Consider the following 26,284-nt stretch of genomic DNA (forward strand, 5'->3'; position numbering starts at 1 on the left):
CTTGTCTTCTACCAGGGGCAGCCGAAGTTGTGTCACCGGTGTGGCGACCCCTCACATTTGAGTGCAGGCTGCAAGGTGCAGAAGTGTGCTCATTGTGGGGGGATTGGTCATCTAGCCGCATCGTGTGACCGTATTCGCTGCAACCTGTGTGGTGACTTAGGTCACCCGTTCAGTCGGTGTCCTCGCTCTGTTGTCAATGCCTGTTCCAAACCTGCGGAGGATGAAAGGAGGGAGGCCTCCGTGGGTGAGGGTGCGGGCAGGGACGATGGGGCACAGGGGCAAGGGAAGAATGCAAAGAAGGGTCCCCCTTCTCGCCAGAGAAGGGCGGAGAAGCGAAGGAAGGAGAGGATTTGGAGGGCGCTCCAGGAAACTGGGACGACCTCTGATTCGGATCTGGATGCCCCCCCTGAAGCTGATGCCCCTGGGGAGGCCGAATTGAACGGGGAGATGAGGAGGATCCAAAGGGAGCAGAGGGCTGAGGACTCTCAGTCCTCCCACTATGAAAGTGTGGGAGAGGAAGAGAGGACTCAGCCTACAGCAAAAGGGACACCGGGCAAAACCCAAGGGCCAAATACATCTGGCCCCGCCCTGGCCCAGGAAGGTAAATCCTGTACCCCCCTGGTGCGCTCTACTGATCGATACCATGCTCTCGTGGACATTCCAGCCTCTCATACTAAGAGGGAGGGCATGGTAGGGCACCCTAGAGTCGTTGAGCCTCCCCTGCTGCAGGGGCCGTTGCCCCCAGAGGGGGAGGTTGACCCGGAACTTGGGGATGAAGATGGGAATAGGGTGGTGAGTATGGACTCCTCAGTTTGCAAGAAGCGAGGCAAAGAAGGGGGGTCCTCATCAGATAGAGGGGGGGGTGGGAAGAAGAAAGCCGTCTAACTCAAACATCCATGATGGCGGCACCCACTCCGTTGACGCTGGCATCAATTAACGTTGCCAGCATTAAGTCAGATAGGGCGAGATTTGCAGCCTTTGATTTTCTTGGCCGAGTTGAAGCCGACATTTTGTTTTTGCAGGAGACCAGGCTGTCACTTTTGGCAGACGTCGTTAAATCTAGGAGGGAGTGGCGACGCGGGCCCTCCTACTGGTCTCTTGCGGCTGAGCCCTATAGCGGAGTGGCGGTCCTTTTCACCGCACCGGTAACATGCCGACGGATGATTGAGTTAGAAATGGGGAGGTGCTTGATCTTAGATGTCCTCATGAGGGGACAGGAATTAAGACTAATCAATATATACGGACCCCAGAGCAAATGGGACCGTAAAAGTCTCTTCATGAGGATTAAGCCTTTCCTTTTTTCAGGTCGACAAGTTATCTTTGGAGGGGACTTCAATACTGTCGTGAGGCCCCGAGATAGAGGAGGTTCTGGAGATAAAAAATTGACCTATGATAGTGTAGCATTAAAAAATATAGTTAGCGATGCTCGCCTGGTGGATATCCACATCAGGCATACCCCAGGCCACTCGGGTTTCACCTATCGTAGAGGTAGTTGTAGGTCTAGGATAGACAGGTTTTTTTTGAAGGAGGAAGCCATCTCTTCACCAGTGTCCGTTGTTGAGGTGGAGTTCTCCGATCACTGTATGATTATTTTCTCTTTGAACATTGCAGAGTCCCTCCAGATGGGAAGAGGTATATGGAGGCTGAATTCTACTCTCTTGGAAGAAGCGGAGATAAGACAGGCCTTTGAGGATTTTCTTCAGAGCCAGGTACCTTTGTTGGATCTCAGTGGTACTAAGTCTGAGTGGTGGGAGTTGTTTAAAGTCCGGGTGGCAGGATTTTTCCGCAGGCTCTCAAGCCTCAGGTCCATGAGTAGGTACCGCCTATATCAGGAACTGAGGGGGAAACTCGAACATCTGGTCTCAACCGGGGGTAGTGGGGAGGAGATCTCCGTGGTGAAAGCTTTGCTCAGGAGGTGTCAGTATGATAGGCACACATCTTTAGTTCTTGAGAGGGATTTCGGGAAGTACCGCTCGCCCGACCCCTACAGGAACTGTAAGATGTCAGTGAGTCGTAAGGTTGTGACAGGACTGATTGATAGTACAGGATCTCTGAAGAGATCCAAATCAGGGATCTTGGAGGTCGTCAGATCCTTCTACTCGCACCTCTTGGGGAAGCAAGATCCAAACCGAGACGAGATGTCGGCTTTCCTGGCTGAAACCATCCCTGAGCCAGGGGTAGACCCCTCTCTCGGTGTTTTGATAGACTCGATCAAGGAAGAGGAAGTTGGATTGGCGATTGATGGGCTTGCCCTCAAAAAATCGCCAGGGCCGGATGGCTTAACATCCGAGTTTTATAAGACTTTTAAAGGAACCCTAGTTCCCCTCTTGACTGAGGTGTTTAATGAGTGCCTTTCCTCGGGTACTTTGCCAATGTCAATGAGGAGGTCGGCCTTGATCGTTTTATCGAAGGGTAAAGACTCGACCCGTATTGAGAATTGGCGTCCCATAGCGCTGCTCAATACGGACAGAAAGGTTCTCGCAAAGGTGCTGTTTAATCGGCTGGTGAAGTTTGCATCCCGGCTCCTTTCGCCAGTCCAGCATTGCTCTGTTCCAGGCCGCAGCACATTTAGTGCTGTCCTCAGTGTCAGAGAGGCAGTGGAGCAGGGAAATTCTGGTCGGTGGGAGGGGTACATCCTGTCCTTGGACCAGGCCAAGGCTTTTGACCGGGTGGACCACGAGTACCTCTGGTCGGTCCTTCTGAGGTACGGCCTACCGGGGGGGTTTGTCAATTGGCTACAGACCTTATACACTGGGGCTGAGACTTTTGCGCTGGTGAACGGTTGGGTTGGAACCCCCTTTGAGGTTGGGTCTGGTGTCCGCCAGGGTTGTCCCTTGAGCCCTTTGCTATATGCGTTCGCAATTGATCCTTTTCTTAAAAGGATCGATCGTGGGCCATTGGCAGGAGTCGGGGCCGGCCTGGAGGGGCCGGAGGCCACTCAGAGGGTGGTTGCGTACGCAGACGACGTCTCCATTTTTGTCTCCTCGAGAGGGGAGGCAGAGTGGGTGATGTCGGAAGTGGAGCGTTACTCATTGGCATCTGGGTCCAAGATCAACCGGGATAAGTGCAAAAGTCTCTGGCTGGGAGGAGGAGATCCTGGTTTTGATCTCCCGGACACCCTTCCAGAGCCTCAGGGGTCTGCTAAGATCTTAGGAGTCGAATTTGGCCCGGGTGATTACCCCAAGAAGAACTGGGAGGATAGGCTGAATCTAGTTGCCCAGAAGGTCGACCAATGGAAGGGTTGGTCCTTAACCCTGAGGGAAAGGGTTCACTTGGCCAAGGCCTACCTGGTGCCCATGTTGCTTTACCTGGGCAGTGTGTGCATCTTGCCAGAACCTCTCTGGACTCGGGTCTATAGCCTGTTCTTCCAGCTGTTATGGGGGAACAGGCTCAACCTAATCAAGAGGGAGGTTACTTACCTACCAAGGACACTAGGCGGGTTAGGTATGGTTAACCCGGTGGTGTTCCTAGTGAACACCTTTGTTAAGATCAACCTGGCAAACCTCTGGCATGAGAGGGCTCCTTGGTGGATATCCTCCTGCAGGGGGTGGTTTCGGCCTTTCTTCCAGGAATGGGAGAGAGGAGGGCAAGTGAAAGACCTGCGTACACCTCACGGACATCTCCCGGCTTATGCCACCCTGGCGCTGAAGATTGTTCGCCGGTGGGGTCTGGAGGTGTGGGAGATCAGGACCATGTCGAGAAAATTTCTTGACAGGAGGGTCCTGATGACCCACTTCCGGAAGCCCCTGGCGCTCAAAGACTGCCCAAGTAGTGACCTCGGGGTGGGATTAAAACTTTTAAATTCAGCGAGGATTCCCCAGAAGTTTTGGGATCTGGCTTGGCGTTGCTTCCATGGGAGACTGTATGTGAGGGGCAATCTAAAGTGCAGAAGCTCTGATGATCGGGATTGCCCCCGGGAGGAGTGCGGCGGAGTGCTGGAAAGCATGGAGCATTTCCTGCTTCATTGCCCTTTCAATACAGAGGTATACAAAAGGGTGGGAGCCTCCATTGGTTGGCCAGGCCTAACCAGCCTCTCCTATGCTGGGTGGGCCTATGGAGTGTTCGGAGACCTCGGTGGTAGGGACCATTGCACCTTGTTTCTAGTCAGTATAGTGGTCAGGCACTTTATGTGGAATGCACGATGTCTAGTTTCTACCCAGAAGAAAATCCTCCTAGTGGATGAGGTTGTTAGCAATATCATGGGTGACCTGGTGACGGTGCATTCTTTGGAGGTTGGCAGATTGGGAGCATCCAAAGCCTCCCGTCTTTGGAGGGGCTTTTCCTTTTGGGTGCCTTAATGTGTCTGCCTTCATGAGGGAGGGGGGGGGGTCGTCACCGGTGCTCAACTGGAGGTGGGGGTCTGCGTTCCGCTGAGGCACCCAAAAAAATATAGCGATAGGGCTCGGAATAAGGGAAAGGCGAGGGTCAGCATAGGGTCAGCTTTCAATAGGGTCAAGAAAGGGCTAGTAATAGGGTAAGGAGATAGGGCAAGCGATAGGGAGGGTGCAGCGGTGGACGTGGTACCTTGGCCTCTGGGGGGGAGCTGGGGGGGGCTTTCCCTTCTCTCTATCTGGTGATGGGCTAGGTAAGCACAGGAAGATTTTTGTTTTGTTTAGGATTGAAATGGCAGGAAAAAGGTTTACAAGCGACCGAACTTGGTGCTTTCGGGTACGGTGTATTTTGTATATGGTTTGGTATTTGGACAAGTTGGTGATGTGTATTGTATTATATTGTAAAAATGTTGTTAGAATAGGGATAGACTTAAGGGGGTTAATAGATAGGTTGGGAGGGGTCGGGGGGGGGGGGGGGGTTTGCCTGACCCAGCCCCGGACTATGCGGACATGGGAGGACATGGGGCGGGGGGCTGGGCTGGGGTGTTGGGGGCCAGCATCTGGACTATGCGGACGTGAGAGGACATGAGGCGAGATGCTGGCTGGGGTGGTGGAGTTTAGGTAAGAAGGGTAAGGTTAGGGAAAGTCAGGATGTGTATAGTGTGATTAAAAAAAATAAAAATAAAATTTTTTTTAAAAAAAAAAGATAAAAAAAAAAAAAAATTGGGATTAGTATTATTATATTTTGGATTTTTTTGGTTATTATTATTATTATTTTATTGTTGTTTTATCATTATTATCATTATTATGTTGTTTCTTTAGGCCCTTGGTTGACGCGGGTCGGGGGATTTTCTGTTGGTACTTTTGATTACGTTTATATGATGTTTGTATATATTCTAGTTATTGTTTAGTTTCGGATGAAGTGTAGATGTAAGTATATAAGAGTGGGGTGTATGTGGCCGGGTCTGGTATAGTTTTCTCTTCTCATATACAGAAATGTATATAAGAAAATTTGTTTATAAGAATTTGGTTGTGACTTTTTGGTTATATGGAATTAGTTATGTATTTGTTTTTCAGTTTATGTTTTGTAAATTTATATAAAATAAAGAGATACATGCTGTAACTCCGGATCAGTACAGGATAAGTAATGTAATGTCTGTACATAGTGACTCCACCAGCAGAATAGTGAGTGCAGCTCTGGAGTATAATACAGGATGTAACTCAGGATTAGTAACAAGATAAATAATGTAATGAAATGACTCAACTTTTTATATAGATGGTATCTAAATATACACTTTAAAATTGGGTTGACACATGAACATACTCTTTGAGAATTCAAATCTCTAGGAGTTCGCTAAGCAAGTTAAATTTTTAACACTATAACTTCCAGATTACGCAGTTCATAGAAAACAGCTAAAGATTAAATAGATCCTATACGTAAGACGAGTCTGAGTGAGCAGCTGTCATATTTGGGCCAATACAGTAATAGAATTTCCAACTCAATCTGACAGTCATTTTCACTTGAAGCTTACGCCAACTCTAAGAAATGTCATAATTGAGTTTCTGACAACCGACTCTGGCCTATTCATCTCACAAAGGAATAAAATGTGAATGACAACATCTTCTAACATTACACAGGCAGCCGATGTGCTAATTGGATATACAGATCTCTGCTGAATTACAGGTTGACAGAGGAAAAATATAATCTGGGAGACCAGGTATGCAGGATATCGCTCTCAGGGGGAGGGGGGATATAAATTTGACCCTCATGGACCGAAATCATTTTTTATGTTTTTGTCTTTTCGCTTTCTGACAGCAATAAAGATTTTTATGTTTACGTAACTGTATGACAGAGCCTCATTTATCCAAACTGAATACTAGAAAAAGTAATGTTGTTTCCCATCACGGTGCAATTTTTATATTTCCAGAGAAGTTTATGAAATTTAATATTGCCCCCTATGTGTAAGAAAAAAACTACTATAATACAGCCCCTATATACAAGATATATCTACTATAATACTGCTCCCTATATACAAGAATATAACTACTATAATACTGCCCCCTATATACAAGAATATAACTACTATAATACTGCCCCTATGTACAAGAATATAACTACTATAATACTGCCCCCTATATACAAGAATATAACTACTAGAATACTGCCCCCTATATACAAGAATATAACTACTATAATACTGCCCCCTATATACAAGAATATAACTACTATAATACTGCCCCTATATACAAGAATATAACTACTATAATACTGCCCCTATATACAAGAATATAACTACTATAATACTGCTCCCTATATACAAGAATATAACTACTACAATACTGCTCCCTATATACAAGAATATAACTACTATAATACTGCTCCCTATATACAAGAATATAACTACTATAACTGTAATGACGGGGTAGGGAGACAGACAGGTGAGCCCTAATATACCCGCCACTCAGTCCCTGCCTACTTGCAACGGCCCGTCCTAGGCGACGGCGTACAACTGGGCGACAGTCCCTACGCTCAATAAGTGCACGACAGACAAACAGACAAGGGTACACAGAAGTTAGGGAAATGGGGCAGTTGCCCACGACAGCACCGTGAGCAGTGAACGAGCCGAGTCAAACCAGGAGTGTACGAGGTACCAAACGCAGAGCAGGAGAATTGTCAGTAAAGCCAGGGTCAAAATGAAGTAGAGGACAAAATGTTCAAGCAGCAGAGCCAGGACACAGACAGAATCACAGGCAGAGGAGGAGGAGCAGGAAATGCAGGTATAAATAGACAGAGGGCGGGAGCTAGTTCCGTCTGGCCAAGCTGTGATAGGCTCTCAACACCTAAGCCTCCCAGCCTGACTGGTAGAAGATCGTGTCATTCTCTCAGACTTAGGAGCAGGTGCAGACTGATGACCCACGGGCGTCGACATAGAAGCTGTGTCTGGCAGATCCTTTACAATAATACTGCCCCTATATACAAGAATATAACTACTATAATACTGCCCCCTATATACAAGAATATAACTACTATAATACTGCCCCCTATATACAAGAATATAACTACTATAATACTGCTCCCTATATACAAGAATATAACTACTATAATACTGCCCCTATATACAAAAATATAACTACTATAATACTGCCCCATATGTACAAGAATATAACTACTATAATACTGCTCCCTATATACAAGAATATAACTACTATAATACTGCCACCTACGTACAAGAATATAACTACTATAATACTGCTTCCTATATACAAGAATATAACTACTATAATACAGCTCCTATATACAAGAATATAACTACTATAATACTGCCCCTATATACAAGAATATAACTGCATAATACTGCTCCTATATACAAGAATATAACTACTATAATACTGCCCCCTATATACAAGAATATAACTACTATAATACTGCCCCTATATACAAGAATATAACTACTATAATACTGCCCCTATATACAAGAATATAACTACTATAATACTGCCCCCTATGTACAAGAATATAACTACTATAATACTGCCCCTATATACAAGAATATATCTACTATAATACTGCCCCTATATACAAGAATATATCTACTATAATACTGCCCCTATATACAAGAATATAACTACTATACTACTGCCTCGATATACAAGAATATAACTACTATACTACTGCCCCTATATACAAGAATATAACTACTATACTACTGCCCCTATATACAAGAATATAACTACTATACTACTGCCCCTATATACAAGAATATAACTACTATAATACTGCCCCTTATATACAAGAATATAACTACTATAATACTGCTCCTATATACAAGAATATAACTTCTATAATACTGCTCCCTATATACAAGAATATAACTACTATTATACTGCTCCCTATATACAAGAATATAACTACTATAATACTGCCCTTATATACAAGAATATAACTACTATAATACTGCTCCTATATACAAGAATATAACTACTATAATACTGCCCCTATATACAAGAATATAACTACTATAATACTGCCCCCTATATACAAGAATATAACTACTATAATACTGCCTCCTATATACAAGAATATAACTACTATAATACTGCCCCTATATACAAGAATATAACTACTATAATACTGCCCCTATATACAAGAATATAACTACTATAATACTGTCCCCTATATACAAGAATATAACTACTATAATACTGCCCCCTATATACAAGAATATAACTACTATAATACTGCTCCCTATATACAAGAATATAACTACTATAATACTGCCCCTATATACAAAAATATAACTACTATAATACTGCCCCATATGTACAAGAATATAACTACTATAATACTGCTCCCTATATACAAGAATATAACTACTATAATACTGCCACCTACGTACAAGAATATAACTACTATAATACTGCTTCCTATATACAAGAATATAACTACTATAATACAGCTCCTATATACAAGAATATAACTACTATAATACTGCCCCTATATACAAGAATATAACTGCATAATACTGCTCCTATATACAAGAATATAACTACTATAATACTGCCCCCTATATACAAGAATATAACTACTATAATACTGCCCCTATATACAAGAATATAACTACTATAATACTGCCCCTATATACAAGAATATAACTACTATAATACTGCCCCCTATGTACAAGAATATAACTACTATAATACTGCCCCTATATACAAGAATATATCTACTATAATACTGCCCCTATATACAAGAATATATCTACTATAATACTGCCCCTATATACAAGAATATAACTACTATACTACTGCCTCGATATACAAGAATATAACTACTATACTACTGCCCCTATATACAAGAATATAACTACTATACTACTGCCCCCTATATACAAGAATATAACTACTATAATACTGCTCCCTAAATACAAGAATATAACTACTATAATACTGCCCCTATATACAAGAATATAACTACTATAATACTGCCCCTATATACAAGAATATAACTACTATAATACTCCCTATATACAAGAATATAACTACTATAATACTGTCCCTATATACAAGAATATAACTACTATACTACTGCCCCTATATACAAGAATATAACTGCTATAATACTGCCCCTTATATACAAGAATATAACTTCTATAATACTGCTCCCTATATACAAGAATATAACTACTATTATACTGCTCCCTATATACAAGAATATAACTACTATAATACTGCCCCCTATATACAAGAATATAACTACTATAATACTGCCCCTATATACAAGAATATAACTACTATAATACTGCTCCTATATACAAGAATATAACTACTATAATACTGCTCCTATATACAAGAATATAACTACTATAATACTGCCCTTATATACAAGAATATAACTACTATAATACTGCTCCTATATACAAGAATATAACTACTATAATACTGCCCTTATATACAAGAATATAACTACTATAATACTGCCCCCTATATACAAGAATATAACTACTATAATACTGCCCTTATATACAAGAATATAACTACTATAATACTGCTCCTATATACAAGAATATAACTACTATAATACTGCCCCTATATACAAGAATATAACTACTATAATACTGCCCCCTATATACAAGAATATAACTACTATAATACTGCCTCCTATATACAAGAATATAACTACTATAATACTGCCCCTATATACAAGAATATAACTACTATAATACTGCCCCTATATACAAGAATATAACTACTATTATACTGTTCCCATATACAAGAATATAACTACTATAATACTGCCCCCTATATACAAGAATATAACTACTATAATACTGCCTCCTATATACAAGAATATAACTACTATAATACTGCCCCTATATACAAGAATATAACTACTATAATACTGCCCCTATGTACAAGAATATAACTACTATAGTACTGCTCCTATATACAAGAATATAACTACTATAATACTGCTCCTATATACAAGAATATAACTACTATAATACTGCCCCCTATATACAAGAATATAACTACTATAATACTGCTCCCTATATACAAGAATATAACTACTATAATACTGCCCCCTATATACAAGAATATAACTACTATAATACTGCCCCTATATACAAGAATATAACTACTATAATACTGCCCCCTATATACAAGAATATAACTACTATAATACTGCCCTTATATACAAGAATATAACTACTATAATACTGCTCCTATATACAAGAATATAACTACTATAATACTGCCCCTATATACAAGAATATAACTACTATAATACTGCCCCCTATATACAAGAATATAACTACTATAATACTGCCTCCTATATACAAGAATATAACTACTATAATACTGCCCCTATATACAAGAATATAACTACTATAATACTGCCCCTATATACAAGAATATAACTACTATTATACTGTTCCCATTTACAAGAATATAACTACTATAATACTGCCCCCTATATACAAGAATATAACTACTATAATACTGCCTCCTATATACAAGAATATAACTACTATAATACTGCCCCTATATACAAGAATATAACTACTATAATACTGCCCCTATGTACAAGAATATAACTACTATAGTACTGCTCCTATATACAAGAATATAACTACTATAATACTGCTCCTATATACAAGAATATAACTACTATAATACTGCCCCCTATATACAAGAATATAACTACTATAATACTGCTCCCTATATACAAGAATATAACTACTATAATACTGCCCCCTATATACAAGAATATAACTACTATAATACTGCCCCTATATACAAGAATATAACTACTATAATACTGCCCCCTATATACAAGAATATAACTACTATAATACTGCTCCTATATACAAGAATATAACTACTATAATACTGCCCCTATATACAAGAATATAACTACTATTATACTGTTCCCATATACAAGAATATAACGACTATAATATTACATTCTATATACAAGAATATAACTACTATAATACTGCCCCCTATATACAAGAATATAACTACTATAATACTGCCCCTATATACAAGAATATAACTACTATAATACTGCCCCCTATATACAAGAATATAACTACTATAATACTGCTCCTATATACAAGAATATAACTACTATAATACTGCCCCTATATACAAGAATATAACTACTATTATACTGTTCCCATATACAAGAATATAACGACTATAATATTACATTCTATATACAAGAATATAACTACTATAATACTGCCCCCTATATACAAGAATATAACTACTATAATACTGCCCCTATATACAAGAATATAACTACTATAATACTGCCCCCTATATACAAGAATATAACTACTATAATACTGCTCCTATATACAAGAATATAACTACTATAATACTGCCCCTATATACAAGAATATAACTACTATTATACTGTTCCCATATACAAGAATATAACGACTATAATATTACATTCTATATACAAGAATATAACTACTATAATACTGCCCCCTATATACAAGAATATAACTACTATAATACTGCCCCTATATACAAGAATATAACTACTATAATACTGCCCCTATATACAAGAATATAACTACTATAATACTGCTCCCTATATACAAGAATATAATTACTATAATACTGCTCCCTATCGCCAAGAATATAACTACTATAATACTGCCCCCTATGGGTGAGAATATGGATCTTAACATGTAGGAGAATCTCTGTCCTTGGCGTTGCTCTTTGAGAAATAATAGAATAAATAGATTTAGAACGTGTACAATACATTTGGATATACGATTAGATTTATGGTACAGTTATGTGTCAGGTGCAGCTGCTGTTACTACATGATATTCTGTTGGACAGCAGCAGTGTCGGTCTTATGTGTCAGGCAGATGATGATCTTTTGTTGGATTCTCAGTAGACATCCGTTTGATTTCAGTTTTGCAGTAAATTTGATTTCCACAATTTCATTTTAATTTCCAGATCTCTGGCTTCTGTGAACATTACAAGATTAGGAGTGTTCCACTGGGCGCGCCGCTTATCCCGGCTGTTATATATAAATAGATTTGTTGTAAATTCATAATCTTTCCAATCTGGTTATTTAGTGTTAATTTCCTAGATCTCTGACTATTCTGTATGTGCTACGTGTGGAGACTTTGCAGAAACTTGGGTTTTTGTTATGGGGTGAGTCTACACTGAAACTTTTTATCCCCCTACTACAGAAAATCACTCTAGTTGAACTGTGTGTAAATATACTGTGTCTGTTTTGTACGTCCGAGGTATATATGTTGGAAGTATAACCCGACACAGACCTTTGATGGATCCCCCCCACGGATGCCTCAGTATAGGAATACAGTGGCATCTGTCGCCCATAGGTTCCCATGTAATAAAAACGTGTACAGCGCGGTATAGGTTTTTGTGCCATTTGCCTCTTCATAGCAATCCGTTTTCTATACAGCAAAAAAAGTACTGACGTATACCAGCCTGACGGAGGCCAGGTGAATAGATACGCTTTAGCCTTAGCGGCACATACGTCAAGCGGACACTGAAAACAAAGTGTGAATTCATCCTAAGGTCCGGGTATCGGAGACATAATGCGAACGCTAAAATGTGTATGTACTACGGGAATCTGAAAACCGTGTAAGGGTCTATTCACACGTCTCAGTTAAATCGCAGATTGGCACAGTATGACTAGGAAGTATGAATGGACCCTCAGGGTCTTCAGCAGATCAGGAGGTGCAAGGCGGACATACCACATGTACAACTTGTGCAGTTGCCCACAGGGGCCCTGTGGGCAAATGGGCCACTGCTAGCTTAAAAAATATTAGATAACATATAAGGGGATAAGCTCCTTGATATCCATGTCTCACAATTACTGATGAATTGGACTGGTGAGGGATTTTCTGGAAAGCAATGAATGAGGTGGACTATGGATAGCACGCCAATGTCATCAAATTAGCATACCCTGTTTTTGGTGTCTGTACCTGGGTAATCTGCTGTGATATCATAAGTGAGTATTAGTCTGCCAAGTAGCTGTGACATCAAGAATGTATTTTTGTCACATGAGCTACTATGACATCATAAGTGGGTTTCAGTCAGGTAAGCTATTGTGACATGATAAATAAATTATAGTCAAGTAAGTTGATATGACATCACTGTGTATCTGTTAGGAAAATCGATTGAGACATTGCAAAAGGTTTTTTGTCAGATGAGCTGCTGTGACCTCACAAGTGGTTTTCTATCCGGTTACTGCTGTGACATCACAAGTAAGTTTGTCAGGTGAGCTACTGAGACCTCTCAAGTGGTATTTAGTCAGGTAACTGGTGTGACATCACAAGTAGTTTTCTATCAGGTAACTGCTGTGACGTCACCAGTGGATTTCTATCAGGTAACCAACCGCTCGCTGTGACATCGCAAGTGGATTTCTATCAGGTAGCTGCTGTGACATCACAAGTGGTTTTCAGTCAGGTAACTGATGTGACATCACAAGTGGTTTTCTATCCGGTAACTGCTGTGACATCACAAGTGGTTTTCAGTCAGGTAACTGATGTGACATCACAAGTGGTTTTCTATCAGGTAACTGCTGTGACATCACAAGTGGTTTTCTATCATGTAACTGACGTGACATCACAAGTGGTTTTCAACATCACAGTTTGTTTTCGGTCAGGTGAGTTGCTATGACATCAGAACTAAAATGAAGGTACCCACATACTGTTCTTGCACAAGGGCCCTCTGTTGTGGGTATCCGCCCCTGGTGCATATTATAAGGCTGTACAGCAGATTGGATCTTGGTCCCATCATGATATTCGTTATGTGTTTACATCAGTATATTTATGGACTGTGGGAGGAAACCGGAGAACCGGGAGAAAACCGTCACAAACACGGGGAGAACATACAAACGCCATGCAGATGTTACCCATGGCCGGATATGGATCCCAGTTCTACAAGTCAACCATACTGACCACTGAGATTTTGCGCTGTGATCTTATTGCATGACGTAAGTGTGTACACACATATTGCGGTCATATCTTACTTTTTACCTGCGATATGACTGCAATGTGTGAATAATACCTTAAGGGTATGTTCACACGGCCGTTCTTCGGGCCATAGACGGCCGAAAAACGGCCGAAAAATCGGAAGCAGAATGCCTCTAAACATCTGCCCATTGATTTCAATGGGAAAAACTGCGTTTTTTTTACGCGCCCGTTTAAAAAAATGGGCACGTAATAAAACGCCCGTGAAAAAGAAGTGCAAGTCACTTCTTGAGCCGTTTTTTGGAGCCGTATTTCTTTGACTCTATAGAAAAACAGCTCCAAAAACGGCCGTAAACGCAGCGAAATACGCGAGTTGCTAAAAAAAAACGGCTGAAAATCAGGAGCTGTTTTCCCTTGAAAACAGCTCCGTATTTTCAGAAGTTTTTTTGCTAAGCGTGTAAAAAATATATTTTTTGGGCTGCAGCGCTTTTCCTAAAATCATGGCATAAAATGCGATATGACTGTACAGAGTGAATACAGACTAAGGCTAGATTCACACGGGCGTTGCGCATTTTCGGACGTGAAAAACTGAAATTTTTTCACGTCCGAGGTGCATCCGTGCAATGCGCTGCAGGATGCGATGTCATGCATCCCCCATAGAGTCTTTGGAGGGATGCGTGAAGTGTGAAAAAATAGACATGTTCAATTTTCTCACGGACCCTCTACACGGTCCGTTGAAACAATGGCCGTGTGAACGGCCACAATGAATTATATAGGTCCGTATGAAGGCCGTTGTTTCAACGGCCGTCACACGGACGTTTAACACATTTGTGTGAATAAACATTGCGTATTTGATGCACAATTTTTGGTTGTCTTTTTTTCATTGCGCTTTTTGCGGCAATTTTCGGAATCAGGGAAAAAGCGCAAATTTTATTTAAAAAAACATCATGGTTTTGCTGTGATTATGTAACAAAAATGACTCCTGTACGTCACCATTAGAAGACGTACAGACTTTGTCATTTGCATAAGCTCTAAGGTTCTGTTCATACGTTGCAGTCGTATCACGGTTGTTTTGCAAAATGTATGGGTTTTACAACAATTCTTCCCAAAATTTTGTAAAAAAACGCAACTTAACCATAACGTCTAAATCAACTCTAAGAACAGATTTACATGAGTCGTTTTGATTACGGCTTTTGTTGCGTTTTTGTTGCAATTTTCGTAATTGCGTCATCACTGTGGCGGTTTTAAAAAAAATGATGCCTTTTTGCCACAGTTAAGAAAAACACAGCAAAACGACTCATGTAAATCCACCCTATAGGTCTATTCCCTTGTCATGGTCCTGCAAGTTCGCAGTGCAAACTTGCCCGCGATAGGCTGCCGATGTCAGTAGGGGGAGGGTATTCAATTAGCTTTATGTGATTATCAAAAAAAATAAATGCTGTTGAAATTTTTGGGATCACGATATCGCAATTGCATACCATCGCATGGATTAACCGCAAATTCACTGCAAAATTCGGGGGCCGATTTTGCAGCGAATCTCACCCTTTGTATTGTATCCAGCTTGTAAGTGATGATGGGAGTTGTAGTATTTATGCAATGCAGTCGGTGAGTGGGGTGACCATTCATTACGATATAATAAATTATGATATAAATGGAAATTATTTACTTGTCAGATTCACATAAAATTTGTGTTTGTCAGAATGAGGATACTGAGGAATTATGGTAGTCACTTAAACTGCTGCGTCTCTCTCTCCGGCAGAGCTGGCATGTCTGCATTACATGGACAGCCAATTGATTTTAATGGGCACTGTGTAATGCTTTATTTTCCCTGTGGTGGCGCTGTAGGGAAAATGAACACTTACTCCAAGGTTCACCAGTTGATCACTCCGGGTTCCAGCAGCGAAACGCCCTGTGATCAGCTTATTTTCGCATTGACCATCCACCCCATACCTTGCACATGGAGAATTCTTACTGATCGTCTAGTAAGGGCTTGTCCACGCGTAGCAGAATATGCACCATTTTGTGCAGTAGAAAACATGGGAAATTAAGCGTTTTTTTTACGCAGCATAATGGGAAATCTGTTGCAGCCCCTGGCCATATTACATTTTATAAGTTTATAAACGCAAAGTGAAGGCTACAGTGTATTCAGTCTGTTCACAGTATGAGCTCAGCGTTTGGCCAGAAAAGCTCCCAGTGCTCACGCTGAAAGTATCCATACGGCCCCAGTCACCTGACGAATACCGAAAGAATGTCCTTTTGGCATCCGTTGGGCCGGTGTACGTCGGCATACCCAGTCGACTTTGCTGTTCCTCACAAATAATGCTATTTTAACATGGGAGCCTATGGGCGGCGTATCCCGCTGTATGTCTATAGAGATACCATTAGACATGCCCTCCCGACATATACCTTTGAAGTACACTGATCTCTTGGTCAGAGTGTAGAGCGGTTACATAGAGTGTCTCTCTCTGGAGGACCTGTCCTGCCCTGTAATACATAGACAACTCATTGATATAAATGGACACTGTGTAATACTTAATTTCCCCACTGGTGGCGCTGCAGGGAAATTGAACAGTACTACCAGGTTTTCCCACAGATTACCACTGATCGCTGGGGTTCCCAGCAGGTAGACACTTTGTGACCAGATTATTATCAAGAGGGCCTTCTAACAAATAGAGAACTCCTTTAAACTCAGATTAGGGAGAAAGTAGGGGAGATCAAATAATGTCTACAAGAAAAAAAATAGAAGGGGAATATAAAAGACTGTATTTAATTTCTTTACCCTTTGGATTGCGATTTTCAGGGACAATGTAGAACATGCAGGTGTGATATTCCAAAATAGGTGGGTTGTCCTGGATGAAGGATGGCATTGTAAGCTGGCAGTGGGCAACCGCTCTGCGGCGGTACACTGAGTAGCCCAAGCCAATACAATGGACTCAACAGAGGCAGTATAGCCATTTTTTTGGTTTCTTTTCCTCGGTGCCTTTGTTATAAGATAAGATGCTCAGCAATTTCACAGTTCGAGATACAGTAATGCCCCCCCACCCTCCATGCATCTTCCTCCCACTGCTCCTCATCTTATGCTTCCTCCTCCTCAACTGTTGCTTGACTGTCTGTGTATCAGCGAGTCCCTGGCGCCCCTCTGGCACTGCTCATTCTGATCATCGTGTGCCTCTCCATGTCAGACCATGATGGATACTTGGTCACAGAGATCACACCAGATGCCTTGACTCGATGTGTCTCCTTCCGCGCACAGCCCAGGAGCGCACACACCTCCAGCCTCCCAGGCGCTGTCCATCCATTTATTAATAGGCCTTAAAACATATGTAGCGCAACTTCACTTTAACACATTGGAAGCTATTTTTAAAGCTATTTTGCTTTTTGGAATTCATATGACAGCAGAAGTCCTGCTCATATTAATCGCAGCTTATTTAATAATTCTGACATTTTATTCTGGAGATCATGGCCTAAGTTTTGTCTTTTCTCCAAGCTGTTTTTTTATTTTTGTTATTTTATGTAATTTATGTGTTTCAGAGTTGCTGTAAACCGAGCCATCAGTCCAGCTGAATGACGGATTCGGCTTACAGCGGCGTTATGCAGCTTCTATGTAAAGTGGATCAATAGAAGCAGCAGCACAAAAATGAAATAATATTTTTAACAAAACTATACAAAAAATTGTTTAAAATGCTCAAACATAAACATTACATAAAAAAATTGTCTTCAAAGGTTTTCAAAGCCTTTAAAGTGATTAAAACGTCCCTCAGTGGTTTTTTTAATCCAGAAATGTCAATGTCTCTATTCTATAAACGAGAGTGACAGAGAGTCAGACAAATGTTGAGACGGTCATACCCTCAAACCAAGGAATGCAGGGAATTGTAGTTCTATGGTGATGTCATTACAAAGGAAGGTCCTAGCAGGGTTGTACCTTGATATTTCCTGTTATACAGACTGGAAAAAAAAGCATAAGACAAAAAGTGTACAAGGGCATGACCAGACGTTGTGTATTTCTTCCGCCACTGTCCGCATCAATGCCGCACATAATCTGCGTTGCAGATTCTGTTGCGGCTCTGCCTAAAATGGGCAGTAAATTGATTCGGACTGGCCATTGCGTATTGAGGTGAAAGTACTTCCTTTCTCTCTATCAGTGCAGGATAGAGAGAAGGGACAGCACTTTCCCTAGTGAAAGTAAAAGAATTTCATACTTACCGGCCGTTGTCTTGGTGACGCGTCCCACTCTTGACATCCAGCCCGACCTCCCTGGATGACGCGGCAGTCCATGTGACCGCTGCAGCCTGTGATTGGCCTGTGATTGGCTGCAGCGGTCACGTGGGCTGTAACGTCATCCCAGGAGGCCGGACTGGAGGAAGAAGCAGGGAGTTCTGGGTAAGTAGGAACTTCAATTTTTTTTACAGGTTGCTGTATATTGTGATTGGAAGTCACTGTCCAGGGTGCAGAAACAGTTACTGCCGATCGCTTAACTCTTTCAGCACCCTGGACAGTGACTATTTACTGACGTCGCCTAGCAACGCTCCCGTAATTACGGGTGCACACACGTAGTCGCCCGTAATTACGGGAGCCCCATCGACTTCTATGGGCCTGCCCGTGCCGTAATAACGGCCCGTGATTATGGGCGTTTTTACGTTAGTGTGCATGGGGCCTCAGTTTGGCTGTAGACCTAGAAATACATAGGTCCAGCCAGAATGAAGAAATGTCATGTTCGTAAAACAAATACGCTCCGCAGCACACATAACATCTACATGACATCTGCGGACTTCATTGCGGAATTTTGACTCTCCATTGAAGTCAATGGAGAAATTCCGCAATGAGTCCGCAACAACCAGCGTATGCTGCGGACACCAAATTCCGCACCGCAGCCTATGGTCCGCAGCGGAGTTTTCCGCAACGTGTAAACGAACCTCACTAAAAAGCTGTGGAAAGCAATGGAGAAACGTGTACGCTGCGGATTTCCAGAGCAATTCCGCCATGTCTGGTCATGCCCTTATAGTAGTTATATTCTTGTATATTGGGGGCAGTATTATAGTAGTTATATTCTTGTACATAGGGGGCAGTATTATGGTTGGAGAGCCACAGACCATTGGTTTAGATACATTCTGTGTGCAACCTAATACTACCTCATATATACAAGAATATAACTACTATAATACTGCCCCCTATATACAAGAATATAACTACTATAATACTGCTCCTATATACAAGAATATAACTACTATAATACTGCTCCTATATACAAGAATATAACTACTATAATACTGCCCCTATATACAAGAATATAACTACTATAATACTGCCCCCTATATACAAGAATATAACTACTATAATACTGCCCCTATGTACAAGAATATAACTACTATAATACTGCCCCTATATACAAGAATATAACTACTATAATACTGCCTCCTATATACAAGAATATAACTACTATAATACTGCCCCCTATATACAAGAATATAACTACTACAATACTGCCCCCTATATACAAGAATATAACTACTATAATACTTCCCCTATATACAAGAATATAACTACTATAATACTGCCCCCTATATACAAGAATATAACTACTATAATACTGCCCCTATATACAAGAATATAACTAATATAATACTGCCCCCTATATACAAGAATATAACTACTATAATACTGCCCCTATATACAAGAATATACCTACTATAATACTGCCCCCTATATACAAGAATATAACTACTATAATACTGCCCCTATATACAAGAATATAACTACTATAATACTTCCCCTATATACAAGAATATAACTACTATAATACTGCCCCCTATATACAAGAATATAACTACTATAATACTTCCCCTATATACAAGAATATAACTACTATAATACTGCCACTATATACAAGAATATAACTACTATAATACTGCCCCCCTGTATACAAGAATATAACTACTATAATACTGCCGCCTATGTACAAGAATATAACTACTATAATACTTCCCCCTATATACAAGAATATAACTACTATAATACTGCTCCTATATACAAGAATATAACTACTATAATACTGCCACTATATACAAGAATATAACTACTATAATACTGCTCCCTATATACAATATAACTACTATAATACTGCCCCTATATACAATATAACTACTATAATACTGCCACTATATACAAGAATATAACTACTATAATACTGCCCCCTATATACAAGAATATAACTACTATAATACTGCTCCTATATACAAGAATATAACTACTATAATACTGCCCCTATATACAAGAATATAACTACTATAATACTGCCCCATATGTACAAGAATATAACTACTATAATACTGCCCCATATGTACAAGAATATAACTACTATAATACTGCCCCCTATATACAAGAATATAACTACTGTAATACTGCCCCATATGTACAAGAATATAACTACTATAATACTGCCCCTATATACAAGAATATAACTACTATAATACTGCTCCTATATACAAGAATATAACTACTATAATACTGCCCCTATATACAAGAATATAACTACTATAATACTGCCCCATATGTACAAGAATATAACTACTATAATACTGCCCTTGTCTACAAGAATATAACTACTATAATATTGCCCCCTATATACAAGAATATAACTACTATAATACTGCCCCCTATATACAAGAATATAACTACTATAATACTGCTCCTATGTACAAGAATATAACTACTATAATACTGCCACTATATACAAGAATATAACTACTATAATACTGCCCCCTATATACAAGAATATAACTACTATAATACTGCTCCTATATACAAGAATATAACTACTATAATACTGCTCCTATATACAAGAATATAACTACTATAATACTGCCCCTATATACAGGAATATAACTACTATAATACTGCCCCTATATACAAGAATATAACTACTATAATACTGCCCCCTATATACAAGAATATAACTACTATAATATTGCCCCCCATATACAAGAATATAACTACTATAATACTGCCGCCTATGTACAAGAATATAACTACTATAATACTTCCCCCTATATACAAGAATATAACTACTATAATACTGCTCCTATATACAAGAATATAACTACTATAATACTGCCACTATATACAAGAATATAACTACTATAATACTGCTCCCTATATACAATATAACTACTATAATACTGCCCCTATATACAATATAACTGCTATAATACTGCCACTATATACAAGAATATAACTACTATAATACTGCCCCCTATATACAAGAATATAACTACTATAATACTGCTCCTATATACAAGAATATAACTACTATAATACTGCCCCTATATACAAGAATATAACTACTATAATACTGCCCCATATGTACAAGAATATAACTACTATAATACTGCCCCATATGTACAAGAATATAACTACTATAATACTGCCCCCTATATACAAGAATATAACTACTGTAATACTGCCCCATATGTACAAGAATATAACTACTATAATACTGCCCCCTATATACAAGAATATAACTACTATAATACTGCTCCTATATACAAGAATATAACTACCATAATACTGCCCCTATATACAAGAATATAACTACTATAATACTGCCCCATATGTACAAGAATATAACTACTATAATACTGCCCCCTATATACAAGAATATAACTACTATAATACTGCCCTTGTCTACAAGAATATAACTACTATAATATTGCCCCCTATATACAAGAATATAACTACTATAATACTGCCCCCTATATACAAGAATATAACTACTATAATACTGCTCCTATGTACAAGAATATAACTACTATAATACTGCCACTATATACAAGAATATAACTACTATAATACTGCCCCCTATATACAAGAATATAACTACTATAATACTGCTCCTATATACAAGAATATAACTACTATAATACTGCTCCTATATACAAGAATATAACTACTATAATACTGCCCCTATATACAGGAATATAACTACTATAATACTGCCCCTATATACAAGAATATAACTACTATAATACTGCCCCCTATATACAAGAATATAACTACTATAATATTGCCCCCTATATACAAGAATATAACTACTATAATATTGCCCCCTATATACAAGAATATAACTACTATAATATTGCCCCCTATATACAAGAATATAACTACTATAATACTGCCCCCTATATACAAGAATATAACTACTATAATACTGCCCCCTATATACAAGAATATAACTACTATAATACTGCTCCTATGTACAAGAATATAACTACTATAATACTGCCACTATATACAAGAATATAACTACTATAATACTGCCCCCTATATACAAGAATATAACTACTATAATACTGCTCCTATATACAAGAATATAACTACTATAATACTGCCCCTATATACAGGAATATAACTACTATAATACTGCCCCTATATACAAGAATATAACTACTATAATACTGCCCCCTATATACAAGAATATAACTACTATAATATTGCCCCCTATATACAAGAATATAACTACTATAATATTGCCCCCTATATACAAGAATATAACTACTATAATATTGCCCCCTATATACAAGAATATAACTACTATAATATTGCCCCCTATATACAAGAATATAACTACTATAATACTGCCCCCTATATACAAGAATATAACTACTATAATACTGCTCCTATATAAAAGAATATAACTACTATAATATTGCCCCCTATATACAAGAATATAACTACTATAATACTGCCTCCTTGCTGTGAGGTTGTGTGTCTGTAGCTCTCCTCATGTCTGGAGATAGCCGAGGGCGGGGCCACCCCGGGCAGGGACTCTCCCGACGCAAGGCCCAGGCTTCCAGGCCTCTACTGGGAGAAAACTCCCAGGCTCTTTCTAATGTGGATACAAGTCCCAAAGTGAATGTTGAGCATTGTAACACTCAGGATGGAAGCACCAGCAGCACAAGGAATGAAGATGAAGAATGTAAAGTGAGTAAAGCAAATGTTGCAGCAGTAAGAAGTACTTGTGAGAGTGAAGCACTGGGGGGGCAGAGCACATTACAGGCACCTGGGGTGCAGCTCACCCCTCCAGCATCCAGACAGCGGAGAACATCCCTGGAGAGACTGACATTGCAGCAGAGTGAATGGGTGGCCAGCGTGGCGTGCTCAGGCCGCACAAGGTCTAGCAGCAGTAAAAACATTGAAAAGTCTGTGGAGGCAAAACCTGCAAGGAATACTCAAGGTGTTTCTACAACTGTTACAAGCCTTGGAGAGTGTGATCCAGCAGGGTGTGAGACCAGTGGAGCTGGGACAGCTAATCTGGAGGGGTCAGCGGCATTCAGACAGCCTGAGATCCTGCACCAGCAGAGCCCACAGTCTAAAGAGACAGAGCGTGCGCCTGAGCTGCAACTGGCGGAGGAAATCCCTGCTCTGGTGAGGAGGATGGGAGAGTTACAGAGGCAAAAACAAATGCTGCAAATACAAATTGACTGTGTATATAAACTGAAGAACGCCAATCCTAAGAATGAAGCCGTATATGCTGCTCAGCTTTACTCACTCGGGATGCAACTCGCACAAGTGGTGGGGGAGATGGACGGTGTCCTGGAGAGGATGGGGCCACTCGCAGAATCTTATAAAAACAAGGAACGGTTTTCTACTATGACCGACAGACAGAACTTTGATCCAGAGTTCAGATTCTCTGAGGCGGACTCAGGGTCAGATATTTTCCCAGACAATCCCCGGCCAGAGACCAGACCAGTGCTGCAACCTGCAAGGTTCTCATTTCTAGAAGCGGACGCACAGAAAGAGGCGAAAGAAAAACAGCAAAAATCTGCAGCTGTGTCTGAACAGGGGCATGGAAGTCGGATACCAGCACAGGCACCACAAGTCCCAGGATGCTCAGCACAACAACAGGACAGTGGACGTTCATCCATTTGTCAGGATGATGCGCTGACACAGCAGAGCTGTACTGCTGGGGCACAGACTGGGGAGAGTGGGAATGTACCTGAAGCGTTGGTGGTTGGAGGGAACGCACGGCTTGTGTATGATGTAGGTTGATCTGATGATGACATAGAGGTTGATGGGTCAGAAGATGTTCAGAATAATGTGCTTGATTTTCCCCCCTCTAATTGTAAGTACACAAGGTGTGACAGACCCCTCTAGAGCAGACACTCGCCCTATAAGTCAGGACAGTGAGACCCGCCAGCCTCCTCCCAGAAATGCCTGGAGCCGCGGTGCTCCATCTTTTACCTCTGGCGCTAGCTATACAGGCCAGGCCTTTAAAAGGAGGAATGTGGTGAGGTTCAAGCACAAGGGCGCCAAGGAGGACCTTCCAGATAGGAGGTTTGTGGTCCGAGAACTTCTGTGTCACCAGATGGGTTTTGTGCCAGCAAATATCTTGGCAGTAATAAATCTACCAGACAGACAGGGCTACGATGTCAGCTTTAAGCTTACGCCTGACTCGGATAGATTCTGGGCACATTTTTCCAAGTTCAGGGACAAAACCGGTTGGGACAAATTTAGCTTTATTCCAGTGTCCAAGCCAGATACCGTTGGTGTCAACATCATCTTTTGGAATGAAGCTGTTCCTCCCCAGGATATTGTGGTCTGGCTCAGGCGGCACTGTGACCTGGTGTCTGACCTGACCAAGAACAGAGACGCTGATGGTATCTGGACTGGAGGGTGGAGGGTTCTGGTAAAACTGCGCCAGCATAACAACGTCACTTTACATTTACCCAATTCCTTCTTCATTGGGAGAGAAAAGGGTGTTTGTTTTTATCCTGGTCAACCCAGAAAGTGCTTCAAGTGTGGTAAGACCGGTCACCTGGCAAACATCTGCACCGTGGTAAAATGTAACCTTTGCGGTGAAGTTGGCCCTCTAAGTTCCAACTGTCAGAATGTCCGATGTAATCTGTGTGGGAGGGTGGGTCACCCGCACAGGGACTGTCCTGACGTGTGGCACAATATCTGTAAACAGATTCCTGTTGAGGAGTTTATGACTGAGACGGACGCTGTAGAGGAGGAGGCTCTAATGTCAGGGTCAATAATGACCAGACAGGAGGTCCAGCAGGAGTCAGGTCATCCGAGTCCAGAACACCAGCAGTCGGACAGTACACAGGAGACCATGGAAGTTGTCCCTCGGGACCAGCCACCGGGAGCCTCTTCTTCTGCATTACCATCTGAGGAAAGGAGGGGTATGCAGAATAAAAGGAGGAAAAAAGACCCGTCCTCTCGTAAGCCTGAGGGAGAGGAAGAAAGAGGCAGGAAAAAAGGGAACAGAGCAGAAGTAATGGTCGTATCTAATAGATTCAGTGTCCTGTCAGAGTCAGATGGGGATTTTGAACGAGAGTTATTAAAAATAGATGGTGAATACGAAGAAGACGCAGGGGACCATCCCCCAATAAAAAAGAAACCTTGCACTATAGAAACCCCAGGACCGTTAGATATGGAAACAGGTGGTCGGCAGAGTGACCCCAATTCTTAAGTCATTATGATGGGGGTCATTTATTTGCTTTTCTTTTTGTGTTGTGCTCTGATGGCCAGGTTTTCCTTAAAAGTTGCTTCCAGCAATGTAAACAGTATTAAAGTGAGGAAGACGAGGTTTACAGTCTATGATCATCTCCGTTATCTGGATGCAGATGTCATCTTCTTACAAGAGACTCGTTTAACCACAATAGGTCTTATACGTGAGGCGGAGAGAGGGTGGAGGTCCGGTCCTTCTTTCTGGTCACTGGCTGTGGAGCCATATGCCGGGGTCGCTATACTGTTTAACACCAATGATGTGACTGTACATAGGTTAACGGAGGTGTGTATGGGACGGTGTCTGGTCCTAGAAGTTACAATCCACGGTAGAAGGCTCCGACTCACTAATATCTATGGCCCACAGACAGTGACCGACAGGGTCCAGCTTTTTAATGATGTGAAACCATATGTCTTTACCTCTGTTCCTGTAGTTATGGCTGGGGATTTCAATGTCACGAGGACAGCAGGTGACAG

At 40.7% G+C, this 26,284-nt stretch overlaps 1 protein-coding gene across 1 annotated transcript; it reads left to right on the forward strand.

The window, feature by feature from the left end:
* The first annotated feature begins 24,368 nt into the window (after positions 1-24,368).
* LOC142741925 (uncharacterized) lies at positions 24,369-25,772 on the forward strand. The gene has a single exon (XM_075851247.1). The coding sequence runs from the start codon at positions 24,369-24,371 to the stop codon at positions 25,770-25,772; it is 1,404 nt and encodes a 467-aa protein (XP_075707362.1).
* The last annotated feature ends 512 nt before the right edge of the window (positions 25,773-26,284 follow it).

This window comes from Rhinoderma darwinii, chromosome 2 (genome assembly GCF_050947455.1).
Source record: "Rhinoderma darwinii isolate aRhiDar2 chromosome 2, aRhiDar2.hap1, whole genome shotgun sequence".
NCBI lineage: Eukaryota > Metazoa > Chordata > Amphibia > Anura > Rhinodermatidae > Rhinoderma > Rhinoderma darwinii.

Coding starts and splice junctions, on each gene's coding strand:
- LOC142741925 (XM_075851247.1), top strand. CDS start 24,369: ATGGGTCAGAAGATGTTCAGAATAATGTGCTTGATTTTCCCCCCTCTA.